This window comes from Desmodus rotundus, chromosome 3 (assembly GCF_022682495.2).
Source record: "Desmodus rotundus isolate HL8 chromosome 3, HLdesRot8A.1, whole genome shotgun sequence".
Classification (NCBI taxonomy): domain Eukaryota; kingdom Metazoa; phylum Chordata; class Mammalia; order Chiroptera; family Phyllostomidae; genus Desmodus; species Desmodus rotundus.
Window position 1 is genome coordinate 157,216,815 of NC_071389.1, and position 21,562 is coordinate 157,238,376.

Genomic DNA, 21,562 nt, shown 5'->3' on the forward strand with positions numbered 1-21,562 from the left:
CAGTCAGAGGATAAGTTCCTGAATTCCTGCCTTTCTTGATAAGAGAAGTACAAAGCTGGTTTATTCTGAGATGCCCCCCCCACCCCCAGCTCCACTTCCCCAAACCTAAAGTCGCCTCTCTCCCCTCCCTGACAGAGGCTTCTGTTAGGGTAAGGATGCACGGGGGGGGGGGGGGGGGGGGGGGGGGGCTTCTGCTGACATTGCAAAGGTACGTTCGATGACCATGAGTGAGTAAATGCCGTACCTGCACAAAGAAAGCTCGATTCACTGGTTCTGCTAAGTTTCATCTTTTTCCTGGTATATAAATAGCTCATCTCCCTCTATGAATTCCTGGAAAATTGTTCAGCTAGTTACTAATTTTTCATTAGTGAGCTTTTTTTTTTTTCCATCTCCTAAAAATATCTGTAAGGTTAATGGAAACAGTGGCAAACATATATCATATTGACTTCTCAATAGATCGTATGAAAAGCAGAGGCCACAGAGTAGAAAAAGAAGCTATAGGAAAACAAAACAAAACAAAAAAGAAAGCTTTTCAAACGCTAAAGAAAATTCTAAGCTGCTTCTAAGGAAATTTCTACTTTGTTTTAGGTAACTTTTGGGGATGCCTTTTATGCTGCTGTAAAGTGGGTAAACGTTCATCAAACTAAAAACATTATTTTCCTAAGACAGTATCCACCTAAGCCTCTACTCATACACCTATTTTCCAAGGCAGATGCCCCTCAATCATCCTCGGGGGTGTCCAACCTTTTGGCATCTCTGGGCCACATTGGAAGAAGAAGAGTTGTCTTGGGCCACACATTAAATACACTGCAACACACAATCACACAAAAACAATCTCGTAACGTTTTAAGTAAAGTTACAGTTTTGTGTTGGGCCGCACTCACAGCCATCCTGAGCCGAGTGCAGCCCGTGAGCCGCAGGTTGGACACACCTGCACCCAGGTCAGAAAGCAGAACGCCAGGTTGCTGCCATCCAATCATTCCTCTCAACAACCGCCGCACAAGGGAGACAACTAATAGAGGAGTGTGTGCCCTGGCAACACGAGCGCTCCAGCTACTCCTTGGGCCCTGGGATTCCACGCACCACACGTGTCAAATCTTTTAGCTTTGGCTCTTTTAGGACCATCTTCTCCAAGGTCTCTTTTAACGTTATGCCTTATCCCTTATTGAAAGTTATTGTAAGAAAAGTTTTAAGAAAAATAGTTTTGTGTGTTATCCTGCTGTTATTGAAAATTCTGCCCAGTGTTACTGCTCCTTTAGGAGTTGATGCACGCCTCTTTCTGTCTGATCTCTCCCTACCTGCCTTGACACCGCCACCTACCCACTTTACAAAGAAAAATGCTGTGAATTCTTTGCCCTACCAAGCTGGGGGAAAAAAAAAGCCAGTGGAAGCACATCTGTCAGTGTGAGGGAAAAACAAATAGGAGAAGCTTGAAAAAGCAGGTTTATTGCTGATACCAAGATCACACCAGTTGCCTGGTCCAAGACAGGGAACGTGCCCTGTGCTCCTATGAGAGGTAGGGAGGTGGCCTGGATACACTTACCATTCTTGCCACAGGGGTGAGAATCAAGGACCCAAGAGAGAGAATGAGATGGCTGGCCGCTCTGCTCTATGTGACCCACAGTGACTTGGAAACAGGAAGTAGGAGATAAGGTAAGCAAGAGGCTTTCTTGGTAAGAAGCTGGCTTAGCCTGCTTGGCAGATGGCACAGAGAGGGAGAGCCAGCAGTGGGAAGAGGAGCCCCAAGTCAGCATTCTGCTGTAGTCACATGGGGTGGGGAAAAAAGAGAGAGTGAGGTGTATGTAGGCCTGACGATTTTCATAGAGGAACCAAACAGGACCTAGAAAAGTGACCATTTGTTATGCTTTCTTCCTACACAAAACAAAGTCAAAATTGTATAGCTTAATGTATTTCTAAGGACAAAATATTATGATTTACCATGTGTCCCTTTTATTTTGCCAGCCAAAAAGCTAAGAACTTTATTCCGTGCTCAATGCCACACACAAAATATTGATCCTGATTATTTCCATAACTGTTTCTTCATTTCCTTCATCCAATTTCATATTTCTACTTGTAATCCTTTTAACCCTTTTAGCATACATGTCAATTAGTGAGTACTCCATCTCTTTCCAAAAGAAAGGTAGAAATAAATATATAAGTAAATGTGTAAATAAATAAATAACTGAATTAACCAACAAAGAGAAGCATAAAAAGGCTCTCTTTCTACACATTTTTTATTCCATTCTTTTATTCATTTTTAATATATTTCCTTCCCTTTATAAATCACTCTGACGGGCTCAAGGGATCCTTCAGGAAACTGGAATAGAATGACTCATTTTCTCCAAAACAAGGAAAAATATATACACAGGGGACACATTTGGAAGTCATATGGTTAAGGGTGGGTAGGTGGAGCAGAGGAAACGAGAAAAGAGATGGGGGGTGGGGTGTGTGCAAGAGAATTTCTTCAGGAAAATGGAATTTACAATCGCACTTTGGAGCACAATTTGCCTCTGGTATTATCGTTGACAGCTGCCTTAAATCCAGAGCCCGGGGATACACACTAACTGCTGACCTTTGTGAGTTCACGTCGCTGGACCGCAGCTTCTCTCTCAGTCGCTTCAAGTCTTTTATTCTGTGTTATCTATGACAGATATTTGTAGTCTAGAATTCGTGTTGGTTTCGGGGGGTGGGCAATGAAATTTACTCTAATTCATAAATTAAGTGTAAAAATCCATGTGTTGACCATACCCTGCAATCATCCTAATTACGCAGAGGAATGGTTTTTCAAACACGGGGCTCAGTTTGAGAGTGAGGCCTGGTACCGCTGTTGGCTGGTGAGGAACGGAACGGGGCAATGGCAAGACATGCAGGTCTCCTGTCAGCTTCCAGCTTTGTGAGTTAACAGGTGGGTCACCTTGAGCAAACTGCTTAATCTCTCAGATCCTCCGCGTTTCAATCTGTAGAACTGACATAATACCTGTTCTGTCTCACAGACTCCTGTGTGTGCCAAAAGTGATAAGTTCAAGACTGTGCAAAGTACAAAATACAAAGTGATATCACTAGAGTGTACTGCACTCAGTTAAAACAAGACTTACGTGGAGGAGTCAAAATATTCTGAAGTCACGTAAGGGTCCCTAAACTTTTGGGGCAGGCCAAGGGAAGAGAGGAAGGATCGCACACAATGACACAATGAGGGAGATAGTATGTCCGCGTTGTCAGGAAAACTCTGCAAAGCAAGCTGAGCCTCTTTCTTCCTATCTGCAGTTTCTGGCATGCCTGTCAGTAAGCTCCTTTCAGTCCCAATGCCCGTCCTACATCTCCTGGAGTTTGAGATGTCATAGAGCTCAAGACCATCTGCATGCATCAGAGGAACCAGACGTGTTTTGTGGGAGTGTTTTGAGACAAACTGAGTATCTGTTGTCATTTATATTATACACAAAACCTTTTCCATGCATATTTACAGATAGAGTCTAAATCTGACCAGCAGTCTTTAACAATTCAAACATAGTTTCAGCACACTTTAAAGCTGGGAAAACACAAGTACAAGTTTCAGGTTTCCACTCACTTGAATTACGAAAAATACTTATAATAGTAAACCTATTAAATAGTATTCATGAGATAAGCTGAGTTCGAGATTTCTGCTTTGATTACTTGAAACACTCAAATGGTTTCAATTCCTCAGTTCCTTGCTGCCTCTGCAGGAGATTTTTAGATAAGGCTTTTAATCTCAATTTGTTATCTGTAAAAACAGAATAAACATGTGCATTCCATATCTACCTTTCAGAATGAAGGGTTAGTTCAAAATTACCTTTCTGAATTCCTCAGAGAAAAAATCTAATTTCTATGTTGTACTAAAATTGTTAGAAGAAAAAAATATCTTTCATTTTTACTTGGAAAAACAAAAATTACCTGTGAGGATGCACAAGTGATATTGAGTTCCCAGAACGGACAAATGTTACACTGAGGGCACATTATGATCTTGCCACCAATGTCTGGGTCACAGACTTCTTTGCTAGAGAAAAAAGAAAATTCTAATTTAATGTTAAACATTTAATGAATAGCAGGATGATAAAATCCAACATCCATTTATCATATGAAAACAAAACTAAGCTGAATTCTTGTAAGTCTAGGAATGGAAATGTACTTCATCAACCTGACTGACGAAGGCTGCTACATAAAGCCTATAAAGAACTGTAGTTAATGGGAAAATGCTGAGATTCTGTCCTTAGATCCGGAACAAGATCCGGCCTTTCTATCAGCACTTCTTCTCAGTGGAGGTCACTCACAGCGCGGTAAGTCAAGAAAAACCAAGACAGGAGGATTGGTACGGAAGGAAAAAAAAAGCTGTTATTCTAACAGATTACACAATTGCCTAGATAAGCAATATAAGCAACTCAACAGAACCTGCAGATAAATTATGAGAATAAATTTGCAGGACGTAAAATTAATATACAAAATATACCTAGGGCCACAAAAGCAATTGTATCCTTACCAACCTACAACAATTAGGAATTTTTTTTAAATACCATTTTTCAATAGCTTAAAAGATAAAAAGAGCCAAAGAATAAATCTAACTCAGGTGTAAGATTTATATAAAGGAAACTACAAAAACGTTCTGGAAGAGTGAAATGCACGTAGTGAATCCTATGTAAGTGGGTAAGTTACCATGTGTGTAACATGGAAGAACCAATATCTAAAGATGTCGTTTCTCCCCCAGCGGAGCTGTAAGTTCAATTAGAAGACCAAAGGGCTCAGAAGATCCAAGACACCTCTAAAAAAGCACGGTTCTGTTGGCAGAGGTTGAGAAAAACTGACCATGATAACAAAATAAAGAGCTCAGAAGCGACATCTACATATACAAAAGCCGCTGGCCCGGAAGTCAGCAAGGTGAAAACTGACACTGTGCAAGCGAAGCCGTGGCAACGACAGAGCCCTAACGATCCAGTTCCGGACAGTGGCGGTGAAACGCGGCATTCTGCACCCACGAATGTCTCTTTAGACAGTGCAGGGGGCATCTGAGGTCCAACAGCAATCACAGACTCATTCTCTATTGCTTCTTTTTCCCCTCACTTTGTAAGGGCTAATTTTTTAAAAGTAAAGTAAAAATGAAAGTATTGTTTACTTAAGTTCATAAACATGTATTTCTTAATACATATTAAGAAATCATTTCTAAATGCATAAAAACACCAATTTTACCAGTCTTGCCATTGAAACTTTGAAGAAATCATAGCTGCTCCTGGCCCACATCTGTAGGGCTAAGTAAAGCATTCCTCGGGAGGCCAGAAGTTCAAGGATGATCCTCCCTCCAGACCCAGTTCTTTTTCAAACAAAGTATTGTCTTAAAACATTGAAGTGTTTCCTAAGGATAATAATCCTGTCAGAGACTGGGCTGCATTATCTAAGAAAAAAATTTTCCACTGCACTTAATTAATACACTCCAAACAGAAGGGATACGTCACCCGAAGCAGTGAGTGTGCTGCGATGAGTCTTCTTTAGGAGAAAAGTCTCAGACCCAGAGAATAATTTTATGTCTCATCAACTCTCAGTGTGGTAATAAGGACAAAGCAGGGCTTACCTCCATGTGCAGTTATTTCTATTCATGAAGCCGTAGAGAAAGCAAGCCACGCCCACTACCGCGGCCAGGAGGAGCATCTGAGTGTAATAGCCCAGCCAAGCAAAGTAGATTCCGATCTTCTCTCCATAGTACTTCCTGAAGAAGGACAGAAATTACTTTTAGAAGACACAAATAACCACTCCTCAGCTTCATCTGAATATTAACTTCTGACTTTAAATAGAGAAGCCTTTGAGCTTAAACTCTGACTCAATTCACATTAAAACCTACTCATGCTCATAGCTGACCCAAAATTCCACTCTACACCAAAAAGTGTTTTACGTAACATGGAAGTAGTGGTCGCTGGTTAGCCTGTCAGAGCAAAGTCAATCAGGATGGAGCAGAGGAAGGGAAAATGCTGCATATGAAGCAGAGAGAGAGAGAGAGAGAGAGAGAGAGAGAGAGAGAGAGAGAGAGAGACTCACCACCAATCTTTGTGAAGACCACCACATTTGACACATCTTCTCTGAAAGATGATTCTTAACATGCATGAAACAAGTGAACGTGAACAATCTGCTCACAGTCACCTGTTCTCACTTCTCTAGGGAACGTCCTCGGGCAAATGAAACGTAAATTGCAGGTCACAGCAATGACTGATATAAATAATAACTGGTAGTGGAACGTGCCTCTGATCAAAACATTTATAGAACTCATTGCGAGAGTGGGAGAGGTCAGGGCGGAGAGGGCTGAGAAATCCGCCGCCCTGTTGCATTCCTTCATCCAGCACTTCGATTCCCCCCCAGGTCTGAGGAACTATCAATGGTGCGCTCTGGGGTGAAACGGAAGGGGCCAGGCAGGCGAGACTGGAAGAAGCAAGGCTGGGTACTGGGAGACTATTCCAGAAAGGGAGGCACAGACAGTTTAGGCAGAAGATAACCACAAAGGTTTAGGGATAAGCAGAAGAAAATGAAAAGACTACCTAAGTCATCGTTGCTGTAGTTGATACTTTCTAGACTGATTCACCTCACTCTCAGTATTGGTCGGCAGAACCAAAATAGTTTTTTTTAATCAAAAAACTGTTAAGTATTTTTTGTGACAATCAGGGAAATGTGAACACTGATTAAAGAGTACGCTGGTTATAATTAAAAGAGATCTTCTCGTGTTACTTATGAAATGATATGATATTTGGAATTTTCTTCAAAATAATCCTGTGGAGGGGACAGGAGGGCGGTAGAGATGAAGATGAACAAAACTGGCTCTGAGGTTAGAAATCTTTGGAGCTGGGTGATGGGGTACATGCAGGTTCGCTGTACTCTTCTACACTTTTATGTTTGAAATTTCTCATAATAAAATGTAAAATAAAACAAGAGAACAACTGTTCAGTGTTTTATACTGCGACTCTCCTCTTCTCCTCACCCTCCACGTCCAATCTATCACCAGGTCCTGTCAACTCTACTCCTAAAATACGTTTTAACTTGGTCCCCATGGTCTCTCATCAGGCCCACTATTGTCCTCTCCGTTCTCCCTGCATCCTGAGCCCCTGCATTCTCCTCACTGTCTTTGCAAAATGCGAACGAGATAAAATGACTTGAATGCTTAAAATATCACAACAGCACTGGCTCTAAACTCCTTCCCGTGCTCCCGCTGCCCTGCTAACTTGTGCCTGATTGTTCTCCTTCTCACTGGCGCCGGCCTTGGTATCTCCTCACACTTGACAAGTGCGTTTGTGCCTCAGGGCCACTGCGCAAGCTGCCCCTTTCCTGGAATGACTTCTTTGAATTCTTCAAAGTCCTGGATCCCTTTTACTATCTGGGTCTCAATTCGAATGCCATTTATTTAAAGATAATTTTATCCCCCCCCCCCGCCGCTCCCATCTAATCACTGTTATTTTCTTCATTTCTACCAGAAATTGTGTTTATTTGTTTGCTTATTTTTGTTTGTTTGTTTTTGGTTTATATCTTTCCAGCAGCCTTTCCCAAGTGACATAAGCTTCTGGAGATCAGATAACATTGGTGCTTTGAGAAGACAAATGTTGAGCCAGACATTATATTCACGTGGTAAAGTAAAAATAGTATCTAACAACATTGGTGGGTCCTTATTCCCAGTTCCTGGGAGGTAACTTCTAAACCCTTGGGAGTTTCTGAGGTAGGACTATCTCTGCTATTCACAGTGCCCCTGTGGAGAGTTTGCGCAGATGATGTGACTCAGGAAGGGTGCTGGCCACCTGCCAGAGAGATCAACCCTGTGAGCAGAAGCCTGGGGCTTTGAGCCACCTGGTACTGGCCCAGCCTCCGGGGAGGAAGAGGGGCTGGAGACTGAGCCACGTGGGTAATGGCTCGATCAAGCGTGCCTACGTATTGAAACCTTAACAAAAACCTTAACAAAAAGTCTGGCCAGCAAAGCGCAGAGGCTGGGCTGAGCTGCCCGGTTGGCAGTGTTCTGAGTACGGTCCCACTCTGATGCCACGAGGGTGACCCTGAGCCCACGACACCCTACTTCAGCGGCTGTCAACCGTCGCCATGTCCTGGCACACACAGACTAATCACTGAAATTCTGCAGCGCACCAAAAATATACTGTATTTTTTTTGCTGATCTGACAAAAAGAGCTAATAACTGTGATTGATTTAAAAAAAGAAAGTAGTAATAGTAATTATTTACCCATTTTGCTCCAAAGTGACTTTAAAAAAAAATATCAGGTGCCTATACTTGTATATAAGGATTTCTGGTACCAAGAATTAATCAGATGCAACATTATTGATGCCACATGACCAATAATGCAACTCTGTTATATGATCCATATAATATTTATGGTTCAAGACAGGGAATTCACAATGGATGGTTTTCTTGTGCTGACTGTTGTCATTCTTTATTTGACAATCTAAGGGAAAAGAGGTCAGTGCCCTTGACTAAATAGTCAGGTACTGCATGCTTTAAAAATTCTTGTGGCACACCTGTTGAAAATCGCTGCCTTACCTGATAAGATCCAAGGGCTGTTTCTTGTATATGCTTCGGGGGTGAGCCCATTCCCTGTACAGAAGATACCGTTCATTCGGGCAGCTGGAGTCGGCCGACGGATGGCTGAAGTTGCACTGGGAACCAAAATCAAATAGGTGAGCATCGCAGTCACCACGTGTTCACAAAGCTGTTTATTCAGTGTGGCGCTAATACTCCACGTCATTTGTGACTACAGGGACCTTATTTGCCGAAGCGGATGGAAATGCCATGTAATTTCCACTGATTCTCAACCATGGGCATTACTAACCCACGGAGGGCCGTTTGCAAATGTGGGTGGGGAGGAGTGCTGGGTTGTCGCAACCCTGGGAAATGCAGCAGGTGCACGGTGGGAGCCTGGGAGATGCTGATGTCCCACCAGGAGGTCAGTCCTAAACAGCGAAAAACTGGGCCACTGAAGTGCCAAAGCTACCACCATGGAGGGACACCTGATAGCACAGCCCACACCGTGGACACCCAGAGGATGCACGGCTTCTAAAACCCAGACTTCTTTTTCCCCAATTCAACAGTTATTCAGTGACAACACGTAGAATACAAATAACAAAAAAGCTTGATGCCATGTTATATATACGTAGTTTATTCAAGAAACAAAACCCCCTGCCTCTGCTTAAATTCAGTCACTCTTCTCTCTACCTGACTGGTCTTCCTTCTCCCTGCAACTAGAACCTGCTTACCACCAGGCCAAGCCTTAACATGGGTCCTGACCTCCATTCACCTCCCTTCTAAATGCCACCTGAGGTCATTCCTCAGCCTGGATACGGCATCTCTGCAATTACACGAGGCTTTAAAAAAAAGAACTGGGCATGGCCACACGCCAACTGAATACTACAGAACTCTGGCAGATTGTATTTACGTGGGCTCTCTGCAAGTGTCCCCAAAGTTCATGTTATGCTGCTATTGCTAATTTTGCTGGGGCACAAACAGAAAACACATGGCTGGGCTGCTGTGCTGGGTCTCTCAGCCAGGAAGCTCAGCATCTGCTTTTCTACCCTTCTCTCTGTTTTCTCTGTGTGTATGAATATCAAGTAGCTGTTCAGTGTCCCAGTTTTATTATCTCATACGGTACATTTCAATATTGCCTTCATCCACAAATCCATGTACTGCACAGTACAACGATCAGTCTCAGTGTTTGCTTTCTTTGGTCTTAGAGACTCAGAAAAGTTGATGGTGAATGTAACAAAGTAACAGTACAATATGATATAGTATTTCACTGGCAGAATTTATTTAAACCACTTGGATATCATTTCCTTGTGTGTGTGGAATCACTAAGGGTCTGAAGCAGTCACATTTAAAAATTTTCATTTCACGGGAGATGTTATCAGCTAGAGAAGTGCTCTTGAATTTGAGGAGTTGCTATCACCTCAGAACGTAGTCCTTAAAAAATGTCAGCACCCCGCCACACTGCCACTGTGACAGGAACCCCGACATACGCCTTTTTAAAAGTCCTGTGATGTAACGGGGCCCAATCTGAAATGGTGTTTCAGCAGGAAATAAAAAAAAAAACCTATGTCACAGAAAATGATACATGAGAAGTTCTAACATGTTATTTTTGGTTACAGAGAACTAATACTTTTCCGGTTGATGATAACATCTGTTGGTAATTACGAAAATAGCTAATACATACATAGTACTTATTACATGCCAGGAACTGTTCTAACATTTGACACAGATTAATTAATCCACATTGCAACTCTGAGGTAGGAACTATTATTATTCCCATTTTATTGATGAAGAAATTGAGCAAAGGAGAGACTAAATGACTTTTGCAAGGTTATCAGCTAGAAAATGGTGGAGCAGGCATTTTGGCCCCCGAGCCTATGTTCTTAACTACTGATCCACACTGCTTAACACATTAATGATGAGAGGGCTTCCGACTGTTAGTTCATTCATTCACTCATTTAAACTGAGGGCCTTCTCCCTACAAAAGATTTAGCAGTGAACAATGCAACCTGGTTCATATTCTGGACAAAGCTTGTAATCTTTTGACATAGTATTTTTGTTTTACCAAAAAAGAAATTTCAGTGGGGCCAAGAAGATTAGCTCTTCCCTATTAACACTGGAGTATACATTAGGTCTTCTATTTCATTTTTGCTATTTGACTTACATCATGGAGAGGGAAAGCTGCCTTGTAGATCCCGGAGTTTACAAGTCTGTTAATCCCAAACTTTTTAACGTTGTCTCTTACTTGATACTTGATCCGAGAGAGGATGAAGTAAACCTAAAAGGATTCCAAAATAGAGTATGCGGTTTATACAGTGGAACTAACCAATCATTGTTTACTATTGTCACAGGAATCTGTAGGCACATTTTCTGTGTGTGGCAGCTTCTAAAATCAAAACTAAGCCACCCAAACCAAACCAGTAATTTGTCAACAGCAGGTTGCAACGCACCCCAAGACAGCCACTACATTTCGTTTAGACTTACAATGCGGCTTCTGGTGGCTGGATTAAAGAAGGTATCTCGATCATGAATATAAAAATCATTCATCCGGTTCTTCTCAAATGGGGCAGTGAAAAACTCTTGCTCTGGCTTGATGATACTTTCGTCCACTTGGAGGACTTTCGTAAACCAGTTGAAATTCCCGAAGGCTGAAGTCCGGGTGTTCAGATCACTGGGTTTCAGCGGCAATTTGATGTGCATTATCTCAGCATAAGTACATAACACCTCCCAGGGGGCATGCACCTTCACAAATACCAGCCTGTCATCCAAAACCTGTATTGGAAGAATAGAAACACCATCTAGGAAACCAAACCAACTATTTCCACAATTTTAAAACACATAGATTTTTTTTATGCTGCTGGTAGTTAAAACACACGTGTACACGAACACACAAATAGATGCTACTAAAAGTGAAGATAGAACAAAAAAATAGATTTGCAAACCACTGTAAACTCTTTGCATTAGAGATTATTTCTTCATTGGAATTACTAAGAAATTTAAATTTTTATCACAATTCTGTCATAAAATTACAAATATTTTAAATGAAGGAAAGTAAATTTGTTAATTTGCCCATCACTCCATTCAAATTAGTGAGTAAAAAGAAAACCACCAGAAAGTTCATTGCAATGTTATTATAATAACAATTTTTTAATTTCTTAAACTCAGGGCTGTTTAATTTATATCTGTTCAATGTCATGTTACATGGTCATTATAAAGAATGTAAAAGAATGTTTATTAATACAGAAATGCACTTATGATATATTAAAGGGAAAAAAGTAAATTAAATCCCTATGATGTAATAATTTCCGTTTTGGGGAGAGAAAATGTATACATTTGAGCAAAAAGTTTACAAGGACTACAAGTTTATTTATAGATAATTAAGATACAGATCATTTTATTTTCACTATTCCTACACTTTCTATTTTTTGGTAAACTATTATTTATATAATAAGAAATCTTTAAAAAGATTCTCAGAAGAAGAAAATAATCTATTGTTTCATCCTTTAGCTACTACAAAATGTCTGCCGGCTTCGGTCAAGAGCAACCGCAGACTGACTGAACTGCCCTCCCAGCCTGCAGCTAAGGCGTGGCTGGGGCCGCATGTCTGAAATGCCACCCCAACATTCCAAGGGGCATGCAGGTTCCCAAGAGTCTCAGTCAGCCGGGGGTTGGAAAGGGCCGGCCACTCACCGATCTTGTTGCTTCTAGTTGCAGCCCATCATGGATGAGGTTAGATTCATATGCTTGTCTTTTTCTCTGTCAAAACAAATCCAAAAATATCTTAAGCCTTTAGTTTTACCAAAGCCAGAAAAGGTTACCTGCCCCTGCCCCCGACCAAAGAAAATAGAAGCATAAAACCATTTCAACTGGAGAGCATTATGCTAAGTGAAATAAGCCAGGCGGTGAGGGACAAATACCATATGATCTCACCTTTAACTGGAACATAATCAACAAAAGAAAAAAGCAAACAAAATATAACCAGAGACATTGAAATTAAGAACATTGTAACAATAGCCACAGGAGAGTGGGGAGGGGATAGTGGGGAGAGGGGTCTATAGGAGCTACTATAAAGGACACAAGGACAAAATCAAGGGGGAGGGTAGAGGTTGGGGAGGGAGGTGGGACTGGCTGGGGTGGGGTGGAGGGAAGGGGAGAAAATGCAGACAATTGTAACTGAATAAAAATAAATAAATTAATTAAAAAAAAACCATTTCAAACCTGATGGAGACATTTGCTCAAAATGGCACAGAAGCAATGGAGGTGCCCTGGCTATTGGTGACCAGCGGACACCTGGATTATTGTCTCAGCGCTCTGGGAGGCCCTCGCATCCCCATGGGTGTTCAGCCATTTGAGGTACATAAACACCTCTAATTGGGGCACAGTTCCGAGGACTTTTTTTTTGGCTTATAAGAAGGTTTACACACATTTTTAGTACCACCCACGGACGTCATATACCAGCTATAGCCCAGAGCTGACATCCTAAATTTTTAAAACTTTATTTCCACACTAAACATTCAAATGGTTCAATTTGGACACGTGTATTTCGTCTCTGCAGGCCTCAACCAAATTCAGTAAAACAACACAGAAAATTCTGGCAAAACAAAGGAATTTTTCTCTCTGCAAGAGTGAAATGTTTTTGAAGCTGTAAAAAACATCTAAGTCTATAAAAATATAGAACAATGAATATATCTGTCCAGGTTACATGGCCATTTGGAGAGACACAGAATGTAGAGCTGTGTTTATTGACATTAAACTATGTATTTGGCTAGCGTTTTAGCAGACTGTGTCCTAAGCTGCAAGGCAGCAGCTAAAGGTAGAGACTTGTTCGGTCTTTTAAAAAAATGCTCTTGAGGGGGGAAAGGCAGAAAACCGTACTTGAACAACAATAAAATTAAAATTAAAAAAAAGAAAAAAGGATGCTCTTGATGATGAAGTCGCAATGCTGCTTTACGAAGGGAAGACAGTGAGTGTGTACCGGGGTAAACACGCAAAGCTCTCACACAGACTGCCGGGGTCGAATTCTGCGGCCGTTACCTGCCAGCTCTTCGACCCTTGGCGGGAAACAAACCACCCTCTTGCCTCATTCTTCTCATCTGTACAATGGAGAAAACCTCACCAGTTTTCTCCTGAGCTTCTCATGAGGACTATATGATTTAAACCACAAAAAGCACATGAACAAGAACTTGCCTCTCTAGTAATCATAGGCAAACTGGACCAGTTCTCCCACTGAGGAAAACTGAAAAATCTAGATTAAAAAAATTGTTTTTAACTTTAGCTGCTAAGATAGAGAAAAATTACTGAGCCCAGGCCAAGGTAACCAGTGGGATTGGCGGTCAGGCCATGTGGCCCGGGGACACCAGCACAATCTGCCAGCTGTGCTACAGGCAGTGCCCAGACCTAATGCAAAGAAGGCACCTCATGGAGGTAAAGCAGATACCGTATGAAAAAGACTGACAGTGAAAGGTGGAAAGAATGCACCTGGCAATTGGCCAAATGTGAGTCCAAGTGGAATTCCCAACATTTCAGAGAATTATCAGAAACGGAACATTGCTTGATTTTTATATTTCATAAATGGTTATATAGTCCTTACGACATGCCACACACTGTGCTGGAGCTTTGCAAATACAACAGATTGAATTACTTGTTACAATTTGAGCACACAACAGTCACTTAGAGAAAAACCATACGCACGACAGCTCCCCTACTAATAAGTAAGCAACTTGCCTAGAGATGCCAGTCTGGGGACTGAGAGCTTGCGGTGCGGCTGTCGCACACTGCTCCAACAGGCGACTGTCCACCCTGCCAGCCTCCCACCCGTGACATCTCCGGAATCCACTCTGCCCAGTTGTGTGTTCCTGGTCCACCATATCTCCAACCGCAGCTTGGAAAGTTGATTCAGACTCATCCTGCTTCATACCTAGGCAGTATTTCTTCACTAGATCCCAATTCTCCTGTTTTGATCCTTGCATAGTAGCCCACTCCTAGTTCCAGATGGCTTCTTTCTTTGCTATTGCATAAAAAAGGCATTGTTGATCCTGCAAGTAATGTCCAACACAGTTGGCACAGAGTACATGCACCATACATGGTTGTTGAAGGAATATACTTAGCGAGTTATTGATTCATTCTACAAACATTGTCTGAGAGCATGTTACAAAGTGTTCATGATTCAGAGAAGAATTTAAGATAGTCAACCATAGAGGAACTATGGAGAAACTCAGTGTCTGGTGATCTCGGAGTCTCCCGATGCAAAAGGGCTACAACATTTGTTCACGTGTTTCATGGCACTGAAATGGACATCTGTCACTCTTTATGGCCACCCTGCATTTCAACCTCTGCCAGAGCCCACATCCATGACCGATAAAAACTCGGACAGACACTCCTGCTTCTTGTCTCCCATGAAGTTCTGTAATTGGCACATGAGCTAGGCCGTATGAATCAGACCACCCACTCTGCACTGTGCATCAGAAGCTAGCAACGCAGAGAAGGCTGGCCAAGCAGAAACCATTCTGGTGGTTGGGAGAGCAAATACCAGTTCCAGAGACAGTAGAGGTTTTGGCAAGAGCTTTTGAAGACCACTGCAGGTCAGTGGTGCCAGCAGTCACTCTGGGCCCAGGCTATAACCACGCTCTCTCTCCCACACTGGCTCTGCAGTGGGTTTGGGGCACCACTTCTGGCTACCTCGTGTCCAGGCTTGTCTGCCCAATCCTTCTGGAGAACGTGTGAGCTCTCTAACATTCTTCTGATAAACTCCTCGACTGCTTAAATTAGAGCTCATTTCTGTTCCTTGCCAGCAACAATCTTGACAGAGAAGCCACGAATCAGGGACAACTTGTTAGCCTAACACCTAAATCACTGCACAGTGAAGGTGGCAGGTGTTCTGAGTAGAATAGATACTCTGACTTATGATCCTTCAGAGATGACGACTCACCCCGAGTCTGTGCAAGGGGCCTCCCAGACTGTCTCGCTAGCAGGATCCGTGACTGTGTCTCCTGTATCCTCTATATGAGTGAGGAAGAATTTCAATTAGGGTGGGAAAGCTCAGACTCAAGGATTTTAGCTCTTGTGGGCAAACGTCCATCTAGTTAGAAGAGTAGAAAAACCAGTCAGAGGAGCTTCTCCAGTGGCAGAATGGGCATGTTAACAATTAAGTGCTGGTATAAAGAGATCACATAACTCTGTTAACGGGCCCTATTAGAAAGCTGCGCTCCAGTCGCTTAGGTTCTCCGTGAGGCTCAGCTGTCTCCTTGCAGGCCATTACTCACCCACCAGGGATCTGTTCCAAACCTTCAGACTCCCCACCTCTCTCCCCCACCAGCGGACTCTGTGAGTGACCCCGCCTCCTTCGTCACAGGGGAAATGGCAGCCGCTCACTGTGACCTCCTGCAGGTGTCTTTATACCTGTCAACCGCTGGATGCCAGGTCTCTTCTTGGTGTCAGAAGATTGCATGCTTTTCCTATGTCATCTTCAGCTGGGTTCGGCAGTCCCTTCCCTTCACTCCTTGTTCTTCATTGCTCTTACTCAGCCGACACACACCCTCAAATGTTTCTCATCTTTAAGAATATTCAATCCTTCCACAGCCTGCCTGCTCTTCAATTACCATCCTGCCCCTAGAGATGTTTGTCTTTTAATCTTGATATCCTTGGCACTGAGGCCTCTAACAGAAGAAAATGCATTAAATGTCTAATGAATGAATGAATAAATTGAGTGGATGGTGGATCGATGGCTGTCTGTTAAGTGGGAATGGACTGAGGAAAACAAATTATTGCAGTGTAACAACTGAGCTCCCCTATCACAAGCCTGTAAAACGTTCCACAAACTTTGACTTATGGGTATTACAGAGCATGACGAAGAAGGAGAGACTCAGTGTAATTCTGAGGTGTACTGCCACCAGATAGCTCAGGGCATCCAGAGACAGCATGAAGTGATGTTCAGACACCGTGGACTCTGTTCAGAGAGCTGGCGATGAACCAGTTCTATAGGCAGGCAGCTCTGTCGTCACCTGTCCCAAACACAAGCCACTCCCACCTTGGTCGTCTCAGCCGCATCAACCCGACCGCAACATGCTGCACATTGAAGTTAGACAGGGTTCCTCCTTTACGCAATTTCTGAACTGAGGCTGTAACTTCTAGTCCCCTTTGTGGGATCTCTCCTCTCGGATTTCAGTATGTTACATTGTTTCTTTAGCCCTTGCAGTTTTGGTTTGTTTTTTGCTCCTGGGTATTGTGGTTAGATTAGGAGTCAAAACCCAAATCCTGGTTCTGCAATTTGCAAGCTCTGTGATGGGCAGATGAACTCTACAAGCATCTGCAGCTTCACCTCAAAAGTGGGAAAAGAAATGGCTTCATCTTTGGGTCTTCTTAAGGGTTAAATGTGATCATGGGTATGAAGTACTCAGCGTCATACCCTTCAAACATGCTTGTCTTACCTTATTCCTTTAAAAAACATCCTGTCTATTTTATAGTTCTTACAGTCTCATCTGTACTTTTTAAAGTCAGACATTGGGAGAAAAATAGGTAATTCCCACTTGGCCTTTACACTGCAGACCCAATGACATCTTAATCCCTCCAGTGGGGTACCAATGACACCATTCTGCTAGAACTCCAGGAGACGCATCTCAATGTGAGCCACTCAGCCCTCCCTCTTCTGGACTCTCCCATGCCACTCGGTCATCCTGGTTCCTGGACTATCTTCTTTGCAATCTGATGGATTTACAGCATTTTCATTCTCCAAAGAGTATACACATCTTCACATCTCCTCTCTTTTGCCCCATTGAGGAAAGTCACTAGTAAGAGTATATAGAACATGTGGACATCCCAGATGCAGAAAAATTAGGCATATTTCTCTTCCACCTCATTGTAATGACATAATATTCTCTCAGATAGATGGATTTTTTTATTTACTAACCAATCTCAAATTGTTGGATATTTAGGTTGTTTCCAATTTTCACTACTATGAAATACTTTGTGGAATAATCCTCGTGTATCCATTATTACTTCCTCAGGATAAAGTCCTAGAAGCAGAATTATTAATCAGAGTGTACACAACTTTATGTTCTTTAATATGTGTTGCCATAGTGCCCTCCAGAAAGGTTGTACTAATTTATCTTATTCAGTTTTTATCTAGTTCTTTACAAAGAACTTCTGAGATATTTACCTGATTTTTCTCAAGATAACTGGTAGACCCTGGAGTTGGTTTATATAATACCCTCTATTTTACCACTAACTATAAATATTTAAACAGGCTTAATCAAGGATAGGACATTTTTATTTGCTTCAACGTGTTAATGTATCATTTTTGTTTTACTTTAGTGAGAAAGTTCTGTTGGTAGTGATGTGGGCTCTCAGTTCTTGACTTCATGCAGGAAAGATTTCGCAACAAGAATCCAGGTGATTTTGAGAGGACATTCATTAAAGCTGGGAACAGTGAACAAAGGAAGGTCTTAAGATAGAAGAGGCAAGATCATAGCAATAGGAGTGAGCCTAGGTGAGCTGCCTTGGCCTTTTAAAAAAAAGTTACATTCTTCAGCTGAATTTTCCCAACACCATTTATTGAATAAACTACCCTTAGTCTACTGTATGTGCTTGCTTCTTTTGTCCCTCAAACATTGACTATAAAAGTGTGGATTTATTCCTGGGCTCTCTATTCTGTTCCATCAATCTATGTGTCTGTTGTCTGTTTGTATTCCAGTACCATGCTGTTTCGATGACTAAGGCCTCATGGTATAGTTTGATATTAGGTAGCATGATTCCTCCAACTTTGTACTTCCTTTTCAAGATTGCTGTTGCTATTTGGGCCATTTGTGGTTCCATATGAACTCTTCATATATTTGGTCTAATTCTGTGAAATACGTCATTGGTATCTTGATAGGAATCTACAAATTGCTTTGGGTAGTATGGACATTTCAATGATGTTAATTCTTCCCATCCATGAACACAGAGCGTGCTTCCACTTATTTGTATCTCCTTCAGTTTCTTTCTTCAGTGTCTTGTAATTTCCCGAGTACAGTTCTTTTACGTCCTTGGTCAGATTTATTCCTAGGTACTTTATTCTTTTTGAAGCAACTGTAAATGGGATTGTTTTCTTAATTTCCCTTTCTGATCATTCATTATTCACATACAAAAATGAAACTGATTTCTGGATATTAATTTTGTATCCTGCTATTTTATTGAATTCATTTATCAGTTCCAGTAGTTTCTTGGTGGAATCTTTAGGAGTCTATGTACAGTATCATGTCATCTGCAAATAAAGATAGTTTTACTTCTTCCTTTCTACTTTGTATACCTTTTATGTTTTCTTCTTGTCTGATTGCTATGGCTAGGAATTCTAGTACTATGTTGAATAAGAGAGGTGAAAGCAGACACCCTTGTCTTGTTTTCAATCTTAAGAGGAATGCTTCTAGTTTTTGCCTGTTGAGTATGATGCTGGCAGTGGGTTTGTCATATATGGGGCCTTTATTATGTTTAGGTATGTTCCCTCTATTCCCACCTTGCTGAGAGTTTTTATCATAAATGAGTGCTGGATTTTATTAAAAGCTTTTTTTCTGTATCTATTGATATAATCATATGGCTTTTATCCTTCATTCTGTTTATGTGGTGAATCACATTTATTGATTTGTACATGTTGTACCAACCTTGCATTCCCAGAATAAATCCTACTTGATTATGGTGTATGATCTTTTTGCATTGCTGTATTCAGTTTGCTAATATTTTGTTGAGGATTTTAGCATCTATGTTCATCAGGGATATTGGCCTGTAATTTTCTTTTTTTGTAGTGTCTTTTCCTGGTTTTGAAATTAGGATAATGCTGCCCTCGTAAAATGAGTTTGGGAGTCTTCCCTCCTCTTGAATTTTATGAAATAGTTTGAGAAGGAGAGGTATTAGTTCTTGGAATGTTTGGTAAAATTCACATGTGAAGCCATCTGGTCCAGGGATTTTGTTTGTTGGGAGTTTTCTTGATTACTGCTTCAATTTCACTAGGTGAAATCTGTCTATTCAGATTCTCTGATTCTTTCTGATTTAGTTTTGGAAGACTGTATATTTCCAGGAACTTACCCATTTTGTCCACGTTGTCCCATTTGTTGGCATATAGTTCTTCATAATATTTTCTTACAATCCTTTGTGTTTCTTTGGTGTCAGTTGTTATTTCTCCTCTTTCATTTCTGATTTCATTTATTTGGGTCCTCTCTCTTTTTATGTTGATGAGTCTGGTTAAAATTTTATCAATCCTGTTTATCTTTTCAAAAAACCAGCTCCTGGATTCATTGGTCTTTTGTATTATTTCTTTAGACTCTATTTGGTTTATTTGTTCTCTGATCTTTATTATATCCTTCCTTCTACTCACTTTGGGCTTTGTAAACTAGACTACCTTCTAATGCCACACACACAAGAATAAATTCAATATGGATTAGAGACTTAAATGTTAGACCTAAAGCCATAAAAATCCTAGAAGAAAACATAGGCAATAAAATCTTGGACATCGCTTGTAGCAATATATATATATATATATATATGATATATCTCCTCAGGCAAGGGAGACAAAAGAAAAAATAAACAACGGGGACTACATCAAATTAAAACAAAGTTTTTGTACAGAAAAGAGACCATCAACAAAATAAAAAGACAACCCACTGAATGGGAGAACATATTAACTGATACATCTGAAAAAGGGTTACTATCCAAAATTTATAAAGAACTTATGAAACTCAACACCAGAAAAACAAACAATCCAGTTAAAAAATGAGCAAAGGACCTGAACAGACACATGGATGGCCAATAGACACATGAACATCACTAATCATGAGAGAAATGCAAATTAAAACCACAATGAAATATATTACGCCTGTCAGAATGGTCATCAGCAATAACTGAACAAACAAGTGCTGGAGAGGATGTGGAGAAAGGGGACCCTTTTGCACTGTTGGTGGGAATGCAGACTGGTACAGCCCCTGTGGAAAGCAGTATGGAGATAGCTCAAAAATTAAAAATGGAACTGCTTTATGACCCAGCAATTCCACTTCTGGGAATTTATCCAAAGAAACCTGAAACACTAGTTCGTAAGAACATTAGTACTCCTGTGTTCATTGCAGTGTTATTTGCAATCACCAAGATATGGAAGCAGAACAAGTGTCCTTCAGTAGATGAATGGATATAACAACTATGGGACATTTACACAATGGAGTACTACTCAGCTGTAAAAAAAAAGAAAAAAGTTTTACCCTTTGTGGCAGCATGGATGGGCCTGGAGAACATTATGCTAAGTGAAATAAGCCAGACAGAGAAAGACAAATACCATATGATTTCACTCATATGTGGAATGTAATGAACAAACTGAACTAATAAGCAAAATAGAGACAGACTCATATACAGAGAGCAGGCTGACAGCTCTGGGGTGGGAGGGAGGTTGGGGAGAGGGGTCACTGAGCAAAAAGGAAAAAGGACTCAAAGGCATGGACAACAGTGTGGTGACTGCAGGCAGGGAGATGGGCATAAGAGGGATAATTGGTCATGGAAAAAATACAATAAAAAATAAAAAAAAAAAAGAAAGAAAATCACTAGGGAGCACGCCTGAGCCCTTCCCCACCTTCTTTCCTAAGGCGTGTATCTTTACTTTTTTTTTTTTTTCCCAAAGATCCTTCTTTTGACTTAGTAACTTGTTTCCTGAGTCCACGCAGCCCAGCTGGATCACTTCTTCTGCCTCTGTGACTTTCTTTCTAAAGAGCCAAGGTCGCATTTGCTAGGTTTGACTCTTCCTCATGTTTTCAAAGGGCCAAGACAGCTCCACCTGGGCTCACTCCTGCTATGATCATGCCTCTTTTATCTTAAGACCTTCCTTTGTTTTACTGTCCTCAGCTTTAATAAACGTATTCTTAACATTGCCTGGACTCTTGTGAAATCTTCCTTGCATGAAGTCAATAACCGAGAGCTCACATTGCCACCAACAGTTCTTGTTATTTTCCTTTGGCAAGGCAATTCACAAAGAGCTAGTGGAATATTTTAAAAGTTGCTCAAACCAGTTTTCTTGGTTTGTCAGGTAGCTATAGTAAATTAGCATATGTGGTA

The 21,562-nt window shown here is 41.3% G+C and overlaps 1 protein-coding gene across 2 annotated transcripts in view; it reads right to left on the reverse strand.

Annotated features, from left to right (window-relative positions):
• Nucleotides 1–21,562, reverse strand: part of ANO6 (anoctamin 6) — a 190,165-nt gene that overhangs the window by 42,922 nt on the left and 125,681 nt on the right. For both annotated transcript variants that reach the window (XM_053921587.1, XM_024575416.4), the window contains 6 exons: nt 12,194–12,259; nt 10,988–11,275; nt 10,668–10,781; nt 8,525–8,640; nt 5,576–5,710; nt 3,910–4,012 (listed from right to left, as the gene is read on the reverse strand). In XM_053921587.1, coding sequence (XP_053777562.1) covers nt 3,910–4,012; nt 5,576–5,710; nt 8,525–8,640; nt 10,668–10,781; nt 10,988–11,275; nt 12,194–12,259 — 822 coding nt within the window. The remainder of the gene's footprint in view (nt 1–3,909; nt 4,013–5,575; nt 5,711–8,524; nt 8,641–10,667; nt 10,782–10,987; nt 11,276–12,193; nt 12,260–21,562) is intronic.